We start from the raw sequence: 14,234 nt of genomic DNA on the forward strand, positions 1-14,234 counted from the left end.
TATACCACCTCTACCTTGTCACAACACAACTGATTGGCTGGTACTGTAGTTGGAGTGAGGGACTGGAGTGAGGGACTGGAGTGAGGGACTGGAGTGAGGGACTGTGTTGTGTAGATGTTGCACAGTGTAGTGTTTACCAAGACAAAGAATGGAATGTAAGCGCTAGAAGCCCAAGTGCCAGTACCACTCCCACCCACAGTCCTGCAGGGTTTTATCCCTGTTAGACACAAGCTCAGACTAAACATGCCCTTATCCCTCATCCACTGTTTGAATTGCAACAATACTTGCATTCATATCTTCATATCTATAGTTGTTTCTTTACAAAGACATTGAAGTGTTATTGCTATACCCAAACAGTTTGCTTCAGAGAATCTACATGTCTTGAGTTACTCTCTTGTAATACAAAGGTCAACTAGTACAGACCCTCCCTGACAGATAGTCAGTACCTGGTAAGAAGAATGGTGCAATGCTTACAGCCCTAGATACCCGTTCATGCTTGGACACGTTTATCAATACTTGCATTGACATCTCAATCTTTTAAGATATTCCATTACAATACAGTCTTGTATTAAGATGTTACAATACCCAAACAGTGGGATGTTAGTGTGGTAACAGGAACACTGACTCTTTTTGTACCTGGTAACAATCAGAAGGCAATACTAGAAACTGTTTCATGCTTGGCCAGTTTCAGTACAGTTTATATCACAGCTCTTCCTCAGGGGACAAACAAAACAATCTCTGAAGATGAAAGCAAAGTACAAAACATGAAGTTTTCCGTAATTAGTCTAGACGGTGATAAGGAAAATGTCAGAATTCTGGGGAATAAGTTCTGTGTAAGAAAGTGGCAAAATGAATTAGTGTAATTGCCCTTAAAGTGTTTTGAATAATGTAGTAGTCAGAGATGGTTGATAATGTTTGATATGGACTTTACCTTGGTGTTTTTCACACTCCCAGAAAGTCCTCCTGGGACAATAGAAACAGTATTACTGAAGATGAAAGGTTTCGATGATTTTAAGTCATTAAAAAACGGTCTATTTTTCCTCTTGTGTAGATCTAGACAACAATGATGCCAACGAGGAGCTGAAGTTCAGCATTCTGAAGAGACTACCGGAGGTAAAAGTTACATTTCTCTCAAAGGTGTTAATTGCATTGTGTAGTTGCTGATGTTTGTTACTTCCAGCTGTCTAAGCAGTCCGGTAAAGGTGTTAATTGCATTGTGTAGTTGCTGATGTTTGTTACTTCCAGCTGTCTAAGCAGTCCGGTAAAGGTGTTAATTGCATTGTGTAGTTGCTGATGTTTGTTACTTCCAGCTGTCTAAGCAGTCCGGTAAAGGTGTTAATTGCATTGTGTAGTTGCTGATGTTTGTTACTTCCAGCTGTCTAAGCAGTCCGGTAAAGGTGTTAATTGCATTGTGTAGTTGCTGATGTTTGTTACTTCCAGCTGTCTAAGCAGTGGAATGTCATTTTTTTTGTTGCCAATCAGAGGATTCTTGGACTGTTGTTGCAGCCAAGAGAGGAAGTGAAGAAGGTACAACAGAGAAACACAGACACATTCCTTCTGCTGTTCATTCTCATATTCATAGGGGGGATTCCGACCCGAGTTAAGCGAGTGTAAATGGAACGTAATTCCCTTTAGATGCACTTCTCTCTACGCATATTCTGACCTCGGTTTGGTTTGGGGTGGAGACTAGAGTGTGGTGGAGGTGTATTCTGACCTCGGTTTGGTTTGGGGTGGAGACTAGAGTGTGGCGGAGGTGTATTCTGACCTCGGTTTTGTTTGGGGTGGAGGCTAGAGTGTGGCGGAGGTGTATTCTGACCTCGGTTTGATTTGGCGTGGAGGCTAGAGTGTGGTGGAGGTGTATTCTGACCTCGGTTTGGTTTGGGGTGGAGGCTAGAGTGTGGTGGAGGTGTATTCTGACCTCGGTTTGGGGTGGAGACTAGAGTGTGGCGGAGGTGTATTCTGACCTCGGTTTGGTTTGGGGTGGAGGCTAGAGTGTGGTGGAGGTGTATTCTGACCTCGGTTTTGTTTGGGGTGGAGGCTAGAGTGTGGTGGAGGTGTATTCTGACCTCGGTTTGGTTTGGGGTGGAGGCTAGAGTGTGGCCGAGGTGTCTACAGATACGTCGTATTCTGACCTTGATTTAATTCCCTCATAATTCCACCACCTTTACGCGTGATGAAACCATGAATAAGGTCTAGTGAACCTACTGGTCTCAAGTGGGACAGTGAAATAGGCTATAAATAGCTGAGCCGTTATTCAGAATTTTAATTGTATGCCCTCATAATTTGCGTGGATGAAATGTGGAGATCCAAGCTACAGGCTTATGTAGGGCTGAACCTGCTAACTTGATGTATGCGCTTTCAAATGTTTTATGACTGGGCTTTTCGCCGTTGTATTTGACAATTTGTATCATGTTAAATATTAGGCACTATCAGGAGCCACCATCAGTAATACCCACATACATTTATAAGTGTTAGTTTTCTTCAATTTGTACCTTACATTTTGCATCATTCCATTCTGTTGAGCTTTATTTCCTCTGTCACATCAGTGTAGTTGTTCCTGAAGGTCTCGAGCATTACTGGATCATATTAGACTAACGTTGTGCAATAATGTAGGACATGTAGCCTATTAGAACATTATGGAACTCAGACCACACGTAGCAGGTTAAACCTGCAGCCTGACTCACGGTTCACCACGCCTGGACCGGTGTGAGAATCAGGGTAGACTCACGGTTCACCACGCCTGGACCGTTGTGAGAATCAGGGTAGACTCACGGTTCACCACACCTGGACCGGTGTGAGAATCAGGGTAGACTCACGGTTCACCACGTCTGGACCGGTGTGAGAATCAGGGTAGACTCACGGTTCACCACGCCTGGACCGGTGTGAGAATCAGGGTAGACTCACGGTTCACCAAGCCTGAACCGTTGTGAGAATCAGGGTAGACTCACGGTTCACCACGCCTGGACCGTTGTGAGAATCAGGGTAGACTCACGGTTAACCACGCCTGGACCGGTGTGAGAATCAGGGTAGACTCACGGTTCACCACGCCTGGACCGGTGTGAGAATCAGGGTAGACTCACGGTTCACCACGCCTGGACCGGTGTGAGAATCAGGGTAGACTCACGGTTCACCACGCCTGGACCGGTGTGAGAATCAGGGTAGACTCACGGTTCACCACGCCTGGACCGGTGTGAGAATCAGGGTAGACTTATAGGACTATTGTTCAGGGTCTGATTCAGTGTTTAATAGTCACATGTACAGGGTTTCAGGTGTGATTACAGGGTACAGTGAAAATCTTAGGCTCCAAGCTCCAACATGCAGGACTAAGGGAAATAAAATAATGACAATGGTAATAAAACAATAGAAATAGCACTATATACATCATAATAACTGTGGCAGTGATGAATAATACATGTCCACTGGGGTGGAGGCAGAGGAAAGACTGTTGAGGAGGTGGGGGAAACACTGCAGGGGAGCAGAGTAAAGACTGTTGAGGAGGTGGGGAATGACTGCAGGGGAGCAGAGTAAAGACTGTTGAGGAGGTGGGGGAATGACTGCAGGGGAGCAGAGTAAAGACTGTTGAGGAGGTGGGGGAATGACTGCAGGGGAGCAGAGTAAAGACTGTTGAGGAGGTGGGGGAATGACTGCAGGGGAGCAGAGTAAAGACTGTTGAGGAGGTGGGGGAATGACTGCAGGGGAGCAGAGTAAAGACTGTTGAGGAGGTGAGGGGAATGACTGCAGGGGAGCAGAGTAAAGACTGTTGAGGAGGTGGGGGAATGACTGCAGGCGAGCAGAGTAAAGACTGTTGAGGAGGTGGGGGAATGACTGCAGGGGAGCAGAGTAAAGACTGTTGAGGAGGTGGGGGAATGACTGCAGGGGAGCAGAGTAAAGACTGTTGAGGAGGTGGGGGGAATGACTGCAGGGGAGCAGAGTAAAGACTGTTGAGGAGGTGAGGGGAATGACTGCAGGGGAGCAGAGTAAAGACTGTTGAGGAGGTGGGGGGAATGACTGCAGGGGAGCAGAGTAAAGACTGTTGAGGAGGTGGAAGGAATGACTGCAGGGGAGCAGAGTAAAGACTGTTGAGGAGGTGGGGGAATGACTGCAGGGGAGCAGAGTAAAGACTGTTGAGGAGGTGGGGGAATGACTGCAGGGGAGCAGAGTAAAGACTGTTGAGGAGGTGGGGGAATGACTGCAGGGGAGCAGAGTAAAGACTGTTGAGGAGGTGAGGGGAATGACTGCAGGGGAGCAGAGTAAAGACTGTTGAGGAGGTGGGGGAATGACTGCAGAGTAAAGACTGTTGAGGAGGTGGGGGAATGACTGCAGAGTAAAGACTGTTGAGGAGGTGGGGGAATGACTGCAGGGGAGCAGCATGATCATTGAGGGGGTGTGAGGACCAAGTGAAATCAAATCAATAAAAATGATTAATAAAAATGAATTACAATTATAATATACATATTAACAACTGCAACAGTGATGAATGTCGTTGGGGTGGGGGCAGAGTAAAAGTCAGTTGGGGGGTGGGTGGGAAATGTCCATCGGGGGAGTAGCGGGGGGCAGGTAGCTGACTAGTGGTGGCTATTTAGCAGCCTGATGGTCTCAGGGCAGAAGCTATTGGCCAGTCTGTTGGTTTTTGTCATGATGCTCCTGTACTGCGTGATTGAAGTGGGGAGAACAGGGCGTGGCTCGGGTGGCTGAGGTCCTTGATGATCTTCTTGGCCTTACATTTACATTTTAGTCATTTAGCAGACGCTCTTATCCAGAGCGACTTACAGTAGTGAATGCATACATTCCATTTCATGCATTTTTTTACTCCGTACTGGTCCCCCGTGGGAATCGAACCAACAACCCTGGCGTTGCAAACACCATGCTCTACCAACTGAGCCACAGTTACTTCCTGAGACACCTGGTGGTGTAGGGTCCTGCGGGTCAGGCAGTGTGCACCAATGGTGCGTTCGGCTGCACTTATCACCCTCTGAAGTGCCTTGTGGTCCGCGGCGGTGGAGTTGCCGCAGCAGGCTGTGATGCAGCCCAACAGTATGCTCTCGATGGTGCTCCTATAGAATACTCTGAGCGCCCTCGGGGACAGGCCGAAGTTCAACCCCTATTCTACACTTTTCCCACCTTCCAATATTTCATACATTGAATCAAACCACTGTATTTTTTTATTCATAAATATATTTTGTGAGTAAAGGCTCTCCAAACCGGTTGGTTTATGATTCATACATACTTTCCTAAGACTAAAATGTGCCTAAATAATCTAACAGATCAGAGTATTTTTAAATCTACCAGTTAAAACGGAGATGAAGCTGTATAGATGTCTTTCTTTCATTGATCCCTATTGTCTGAACCCGTTCTCTCCATCTATTCTAGTCTGTTAACAAAATTATAATTAAGGGTACACCGTATTTAAAGGGATGCCTTAAGCCGGGTGTACACTACATTATTTTGGCCCTGATTTAGCTGTCCCAGACAAGTTGAGATCGGAGACAAAATCCCCAGAAGAAGCCAGTGAGATGACGTTGTTTCGCAGGATGTGTAGACTCGCGAGAAGGAGCGATGACTACTACTACTAGTATGCGTTTGTACTTGCCTTCAAAGCCAAAGTGCGCCTCCAAGTTGGTTTGAAATCGTTACAGCTCTGAAGCTAACAAGCAATGTTATTCAATTCAAAATGTTGGCTTGATATTTCAACTCTGTATGGCAAGAGTGAATGTCTGACTGAAAACGTTTGAGGCTGCTTTGAGCCACAGCTCGTTGTAGCTACGTTAAATCTAATCACATCATTTAGTGTGCACCACTAGGTTGGCAAGACAACAAAAAAATAACAGGAAAGATGGTGATTTAATGTGAGGTTTAGTGATGTTAGGATTTTGAAAGTCGTGCAATGTACACCCGGCTTTAAGAGAAATGTCCTGAAAACCATATTGGCTTTAATAAGAGAAATGTCCTGAAAACCATATTGGCTTTAATAAGAGAAATGTCCTGAAAACCATATTGGCTTTAATAAGAGAAATGTCCTGAAAACCATATTGGCTTTAAGAGAAATGTCCTGAAAACCATATTGGCTTTAACAGAAATGTCCTGAAAACCATATTGGCTTTAAGAGAAATGTCCTGAAAACCATATTGGCTTTAACAGAAATGTACTGAAAACCATATTGGCTTTAAGAGAAATGTACTGAAAACCATATTGGCTTTAAGAGAAATGTACAGAAAACCATATTGGCTTTAACAGAAATGTCCTGAAAACCATATTGGCTTTAAGAGAAATGTACAGAAAACCATATTGGCTTTAAGAGAAATGTACAGAAAACCATATTGGCTTTAACAGAAATGTACAGAAAACCATATTGGCTTTAAGATAAATGTCCTGAAAAACATATTGGCTTTAAGAGAAATGTCCTGAAAACCATATTGGCTTTAACAGAAATGTACTGAAAACCATATTGGCTTTAAGAGAAATGTACAGAAAACCATATTGGCTTTAACAGAAATGTACAGAAAACCATATTGGCTTTAATAAGAGAAATGTACAGAAAACCATATTGGCTTTAAGATAAATGTCCTGAAAACCATATTGGCTTTAAGATAAATGTACAGAAAACCATATTGAATGAAAACTCCACGAGAAAATCTGTTGGCCAGCAAGTGGGAGGGTTTTCATCGGTTGAATTACATGTGCAAGGGAAACACGCCTGCACAGCCCGTTACGCACCTGCATAAGGTAAGTCTGAATACCAACTACTGAGAAGTGCGTAGGAAAGGCGTGCGTAGGAAAGGCGTCATTTCCTAAGTCAGAATCGGGCCCATAGCGACTCATTTACCAGTCAACACGATAGGTTTTACACAGGTTGAGAAACTTCTGTTGAAGGCCTGGTGATAGAGGACATGGGGTAACCAGATGACTGTTGCTGTTACTTCCAGCCCATGGAGCAGAGGATCTGTCACCTGTGGGATCACCCCATCAGTTCAGCCTGTATCTCCAGAGACTATGTCAGAGGCCTGCTGGAGAAACACGCCAAAACCAAAGTAACACTGTCTTATTCAGCTTCCACTAATCAACTGTACAATCACCAATTCAATACCACCAAGAGCAGGAAGTAAATACTGCTGGGCTTGATTAGTTAGATGGTTTGTCTGTTGTTCCAGGGTTCTATGTTCATGGAGAGAGACGAGCCTGGCTTCAGGCCTGAGTTCCTGCCTCTCACCTTCCTGACCAAAATTCTGTTGGATGTGGAAGATCGAGGTATTTATTCAGAGAATGTTTCTCTTGTCTCTACAAGTGAAACTAGCTTATTAAACAGCCAAGCCAAACTGTGTACTGTGTGTCTGTGTCTGATGGTGTGTCTATTCTGTGTTGCAGCTCTGAACCCTTTTGAGGAGCAGGAGAATGTGGATGCCAGGTTTGTGGAGGAGACAGCTCTGAAACAGACTCTGATCCTGCTGGGCTTCCAGGACAAGTGAGGGAGGGAAAGACCGAGAGGTGAAGAAAGAGGGGGAGCAGGTCAAGGCTCCAAGTTATCACTCAACACTCCATATTCCACTAGTACTCAGAGAGCGGGGACTGTGTCAGAGAGCGGGGACTGTGTCAGAGAGCGGGGACTGTGTCAGAGAGCGGGGACTGTGTCAGAGAGCGGGGACTGTGTCAGAGAGCAGGGACTGTGTGAAATTACACTTTAAATGTTGATTACTCAACATTCCAATACATGAGAATCTATGAAAAGACATTCGATTCTGATGAACAATGGGTCTGGTGACAATAGTCACCGGTTAAGCATTCATTTGACAGATTTATATTTCTGCACTCTCTGCCTGTTGCTCAACTCTCCCACACAAGCCAGATGGATGAGGCTCTTACAGTAAGAAGGAAAGTTCTCTGGAAGGTGTATGAATTACCACAACATGTGTCCTGTATGATGTCTGTACATTTCCATTTCAGAGGAACTGATGCATGGTTAGATTTCAGGAATAACACAGTGATTTGGAGTGAAATCCAGGAAATGCGTTGGATCAGGTACAATAATAAACTGGAAAAGGGATTTTTTTGTAATGTTTACACGTGTAAAGCCATATTGTATCAATTAAACTCTAAATAAAATATTTGTTGCATGTTTCTAACAACTGTCTGTCTTTGTTCAATAAGACTGCTCATGATAGCCGTGGCAGCGTCACATTGACACTATTCCCTATGACTCATACAGTGACATTAAGGGACAGATAAGTAAACCATAAATAAGTACATTATCCCATCATCACTCTGATTATCACATGCTAATGTTAGCCACTGTGCTGCAGTGTGGATTGTTATGGTTGAGACAGTCAGAGACACACCCTGTTAGCTGAGGGAACAGACTGAGACCTGGCTGACTCCACAGATACAGTCGCTCAGGAAATGAACAGGCGTTCTACAGAATATCTGATGTCACTGGTTTGGATGCTTCCACAAGTCACACCAGGCACACTTCTCCCAAAGCCAAACTTTGATTCTCAGAATCATAGAACTCTCTCTCACACACACACACACACACACACACACACACACACACACACACACACACACACACACACACACACACACACACACACACACACACACACACACACACACACACACACACACACACACACACACACACACACACACACACACACACACACACACACACACACGCACACGCACTCACTCCACTTTCTCTTCCTCCTTTACCAGAAATGTAAAGAATCATCAGTGAAATCCCTCTGAAAGATTCTCTGTGAGGTCTAGGTTACTGGAGGAGGGTAAATAGAAACAGCTACAGTATTGCCAGTAAGACCTCGTGCCTCTGACTTCAGCAGAAATACAACCCAGATGCATGGCACGCTCCCTGCTCCGCTTCTCAGGAAGGAAAAGGATCAACACAGCAGACGAGGTTAAAATATACCTGCTGTTTAATGAGCTGTGCTTGTGTTGAGAATCTAAAGGTCCTATGATGATTGGCTGCTACACTCCTAGATACATATTCTCCTGTCCCTGGTAACCCGAGTATCTCATATGGAGTGCTATTAGTGCCAACAGAAATTTAACTGAATTAAATGTTGATTAAATGTATGTTGTCACTCTATAGTCCCAGATAGATCTAGGTGGGTTAGACGTAGTAGTAGAGGGGTTGGTCCAGGTCTACAGTATATCTCAATGGGTTTGGTCCAGGTCTACAGTATATCTCAATGGGTTTGGTCCAGGTCTACAGTATATCTCAATGGGTTTGGTCCAGGTCTACAGTATATCTCAATGGGTTTGGTCCAGGTCTACAGTATATCTCAATGGGTTTGGTCCAGGTCTACAGTATATCTCAATGGGTTTGGTCCAGGTCTACAGTATATCTCAATGTGTTTGGTCCAGGTCTACAGTATATCTCAATGGGTTTGGTCCAGGTCTACAGTATATCTCAATGGGTTTGGTCCAGGTCTACAGTATATCTCAATGGGTTTGGTCCAGGTCTACAGTATATCTCAATGTGTTTGGTCCAGGTCTACAGTATATCTCAATGGGTTTGGTCCAGGTCTACAGTATATCTCAATGGGGTTGGTCCAGGTCTACAGTATATCTCAATGGGTTTGGTCCAGGTCTACAGTATATCTCAATGGGTTTGGTCCAGGTCTACAGTATATCTCAATGGGTTTGGTCCAGGTCTACAGTATATCTCAATGGGTTTGGTCCACGTCTATATCTCAATGGGTTTGGTCCAGGTCTACAGTATATCTCAATATGTTTGGTCCAGGTCTACAGTATATCTCAATGTGTTTGGTCCAGGTCTATATCTCAATTGGTTTGGTCCAGGTCTTTAGTATATCTCAATATGTTTGGTCCAGGTCTACAGTATATCCCAATGGGTTTGGTCCAGGTCTATATCTCAATGGGTTTGGTCCAGGTCTACAGTATATCTCAATTGGTTTGGTCCAGGTCTTTAGTATATCTCAATATGTTTGGTCCAGGTCTACAGTATATCTCAATGTGTTTGGTCCAGGTCTATATCTCAATTGGTTTGGTCCAGGTCTTTAGTATATCTCAATATGTTTGGTCCAGGTCTACAGTATATCTCAATGGGTTTGGTCCAGGTCTATATCTCAATGGGTTTGGTCCAGGTCTACAGTATATCTCAATATGTTTGGTCCAGGTCTACAGTATATCTCAATGGGTTTGGTCCAGGTCTACAGTATATCTCAATGGGTTTGGTCCAGGTCTATATCTCAATGGGTTTGGTCCAGGTCTATATCTCAATATGTTTGGTCCAGGTCTACAGTATATCTCAATGGGTTTGGTCCAGGTCTACAGTATATCTCAATGTGTTTGGTCCAGGTCTACAGTATATCTCAATGGGTTTGGTCCAGGTCTATATCTCAATGGGTTTGGTCCAGGTCTACAGTATATCTCAATGTGTTTGGTCCAGGTCTATATCTCAATTGGTTTGGTCCAGGTCTTTAGTATATCTCAATATGTTTGGTCCAGGTCTACAGTATATCTCAATGGGTTTGGTCCAGGTCTATATCTCAATGGGTTTGGTCCAGGTCTACAGTATATCTCAATATGTTTGGTCCAGGTCTACAGTATATCTCAATGGGTTTGGTCCAGGTCTACAGTATATCTCAATGGGTTTGGTCCAGGTCTATATCTCAATGGGTTTGGTCCAGGTCTATATCTCAATATGTTTGGTCCAGGTCTACAGTATATCTCAATGGGTTTGGTCCAGGTCTACAGTATATCTCAATGGTTTTGGTCCAGGTCTACAGTATATCTCAATGGGTTTGGTCCAGGTCTACAGTATATCTCAATGGGTTTGGTCCACGTCTATATCTCAATGGGTTTGGTCCAGGTCTACAGTATATCTCAATATGTTTGGTCCAGGTCTACAGTATATCTCAATGTGTTTGGTCCAGGTCTATATCTCAATTGGTTTGGTCCAGGTCTTTAGTATATCTCAATATGTTTGGTCCAGGTCTACAGTATATCTCAATGGGTTTGGTCCAGGTCTATATCTCAATGGGTTTGGTCCAGGTCTACAGTATATCTCAATTGGTTTGGTCCAGGTCTTTAGTATATCTCAATATGTTTGGTCCAGGTCTACAGTATATCTCAATGTGTTTGGTCCAGGTCTATATCTCAATTGGTTTGGTCCAGGTCTTTAGTATATCTCAATATGTTTGGTCCAGGTCTACAGTATATCTCAATGGGTTTGGTCCAGGTCTACAGTATATCTCAATGTGTTTGGTCCAGGTCTACGACAGTCTAGTATATCTCAATGGGTTTGGTCCAGGTCTATATCTCAATGGGTTTGGTCCAGGTCTATATCTCAATATGTTTGGTCCAGGTCTACAGTATATCTCAATGGGTTTGGTCCAGGTCTACAGTATATCTCAATGGGTTTGGTCCAGGTCTACAGTATATCTCAATGGGTTTGGTCCAGGTCTATATCTCAATGGGTTTTGGTCCAGGCTTGCGTATGTGTCTGTGTTTGGTCCGGGCTCGGAGGGTTTGAAGGGGGCCAGGGCTCCGTAGGGCTTGGGCAGGGGCAGGGTGTCCCCCAGGGGGATGTAGGCGTTGGGTCGGGCCTCGGCCGTGGTGTACACCCCACTAGGGAGCTGGGACCTCTCCTCCTCCTCCACCAGCTGTAACAGAGGAGAGAATCCAGGTCCTCAACATAGTATACCATATACTGGTATTTAACTCATGGTATACTGTACATCTTAAAGAGTATCTAGAAATGTACTGGAGAGAAAGGGTTCAATGTACTGAACATTGCAGATAGAAATACCATGAATAGAGCTGACAAGATTCCTCATTTTCTACATGTCAGAAAGGCACGTCTATTCTATATAAAACGTTTCTATCTGATTGCCAGACAGTCAAAGTGTTAAATGCAGTGTTAACTTATCAATGTAGAGGTACAAAAGTTCAGCATCAAGTTCAACATTTATGAATTCATCCATTAATTATCCATAATTCAAAGTCCTGTGGTAGAGGGCCATGGAGGGTGACTGACCCTGTCTTTCTCCTGCTGGTCGGCCTGTCTGCGCTGCTCATCCCTGAGGATGTGTTGCCACTCCAGCTCCAGGTCTTCAGAGGGGGGCAGACCCTGGTCCAGGCGCCGGTGGCAGGTGTCCAGGAACAGCTCCCTCTCCTTCAGCTCCTGACAGGGGTGGGGTCAAGACATGGAATGTCAGGAAGAGGAAGATTATTAGGAGGATATTTGTGCTTGGGTAGATCGATGTAGGGAAAGAGGATGATGTCGTAAAAGTTGGAAATCCTTAGACTTGACCTTAGCCTGGTCCCAGTTGGCTACAGGGATCTACACTATAATTCTTAGACTTGACCTTAGCCTGGTCCCAGTTGGCTACAGGGATCTACAGTATAATTCTTAGACTTGACCTTAGCCTGGTCCCAGTTGGCTACAGGGATCTACACTATAATTCTTAGACTTGACCTTAGCCTGGTCCCTGTTGGCTACAGGGATCTACAGTATAATCCTTAGACTTGACCTTAGCCTGGTCCCAGTTGGCTACAGGGATCTACACTATAATTCTTAGACTTGACCTTAGCCTGGTCCTTGTTGGCTACAGGGATCTACAGTATAATTCTTAGACTTGACCTTAGCCTGGTCCCAGTTGGCTACAGGGATCTACACTATAATTCTTAGACTTGACCTTAGCCTGGTCCCAGTTGGCTACAGGGATCTACACTATAATTCTTAGACTTGACCTTAGCCTGGTCCCTGTTGGCTACAGGGATCTACAGTATAATTCTTAGACTTGACCTTAGCCTGGTCCCAGTTGGCTACAGGGATCTACAGTATAATTCTTAGACTTGACCTTAGCCTGGTCCCAGTTGGCTACAGGGATCTACACTATAATTCTTAGACTTGACCTTAGCCTGGTCCCAGTTGGCTACAGGGATCTACACTATAATTCTTAGACTTGACCTTAGCCTGGTCCCTGTTGGCTACAGGGATCTACAGTATAATTCTTAGACTTGACCTTAGCCTGGTCCCAGTTGGCTACAGGGATCTACAGTATAATTCTTAGACTTGACCTTAGCCTGGTCCCAGTTGGCTACAGGGATCTACAGTATAATTCTTAGACTTGACCTTAGCCTGGTCCCTGTTGGCTACAGGGATCTACAGTATAATTCTTAGACTTGACCTTAGCCTGGTCCCAGTTGGCTACAGGGATCTACACTATAATTCTTAGACTTGACCTTAGCCTGGTCCCAGTTGGCTACAGGGATCTACACTATAATTCTTAGACTTGACCTTAGCCTGGTCCCAGTTGGCTACAGGGATCTACACTATAATTCTTAGACTTGACCTTAGCCTGGTCCCTGTTGGCTACAGGGATCTACAGTATAATTCTTAGACTTGACCTTAGCCTGGTCCCAGTTGGCTACAGGGATCTACAGTATAATTCTTAGACTTGACCTTAGCCTGGTCCCAGTTGGCTACAGGGATCTACACTATAATTCTTAGACTTGACCTTAGCCTGGTCCCAGTTGGCTACAGGGATCTACACTATAATTCTTAGACTTGACCTTAGCCTGGTCCCTGTTGGCTACAGGGATCTACAGTATAATTCTTAGACTTGACCTTAGCCTGGTCCCAGTTGGCTACAGGGATCTACAGTATAATTCTTAGACTTGACCTTAGCCTGGTCCCAGTTGGCTACAGGGATCTACAGTATAATTCTTAGACTTGACCTTAGCCTGGTCCCTGTTGGCTACAGGGATCTACAGTATAATTCTTAGACTTGACCTTAGCCTGGTCCCAGTTGGCTACAGGGATCTACAGTATAATTCTTAGACTTGACCTTAGCCTGGTCCCAGTTGGCTACAGGGATCTACAGTATAATTCTTAGACTTGACCTTAGCCTGGTCCCAGTTGGCTACAGGGATCTACACTATAATTCTTAGACTTGACCTTAGCCTGGTCCCAGTTGGCTACAGGGATCTACAGTATAATCCTTAGACTTGACCTTAGCCTGGTCCCTGTTGGCTACAGGGATCTACAGTATAATCCTTAGACTTGACCTTAGCCTGGTCCCAGTTGGCTACAGGGATCTACAGTATAATCCTTAGACTTGACCTTAGCCTGGTCCCAGTTGGCTACAGGGATCTACAGTATAATTCTTAGACTTGACCTTAGCCTGGTCCCAGTTGGCTACAGGGATCTACAGTATAATTCTTAGACTTGACCTTAGCCTGGTCCCAGT

At 44.6% G+C, this 14,234-nt stretch overlaps 2 protein-coding genes across 5 annotated transcripts in view; one reads left to right on the forward strand and one right to left on the reverse strand.

Annotated features, from left to right (window-relative positions):
* The window catches only part of LOC106594049 (gamma-secretase-activating protein), a 41,941-nt gene extending 33,824 nt beyond the window's left edge, over positions 1-8,117 (forward strand). For 3 of the 4 annotated variants that reach the window (XM_045700274.1, XM_045700275.1, XM_045700276.1), the window contains 4 exons: positions 1,052-1,113; positions 6,924-7,028; positions 7,149-7,245; positions 7,363-8,117. In XM_045700274.1, coding sequence (XP_045556230.1) covers positions 1,052-1,113; positions 6,924-7,028; positions 7,149-7,245; positions 7,363-7,463 — 365 coding nt within the window. In that variant the 3' untranslated portion in view covers positions 7,464-8,117. Of the gene's footprint in view, positions 1-1,051; positions 1,138-1,202; positions 3,476-6,923; positions 7,029-7,148; positions 7,246-7,362 lie in introns of those variants that run through there. The other variant, XM_045700277.1, reaches the window with a different exon arrangement.
* A 3,153-nt stretch (positions 8,118-11,270) lies between these two features.
* The window catches only part of LOC106598741 (coiled-coil domain-containing protein 146-like), a 77,638-nt gene continuing 74,674 nt past the window's right edge, over positions 11,271-14,234 (reverse strand). Inside the window, 3 exon segments of the mRNA XM_045698675.1 lie at positions 11,271-11,486; positions 11,489-11,642; positions 12,017-12,163. Coding sequence (XP_045554631.1) covers positions 11,443-11,486; positions 11,489-11,642; positions 12,017-12,163 — 345 coding nt within the window. The 3' untranslated portion in view covers positions 11,271-11,442.

This window comes from Salmo salar, chromosome ssa17 (genome assembly GCF_905237065.1).
Source record: "Salmo salar chromosome ssa17, Ssal_v3.1, whole genome shotgun sequence".
NCBI lineage: Eukaryota > Metazoa > Chordata > Actinopteri > Salmoniformes > Salmonidae > Salmo > Salmo salar.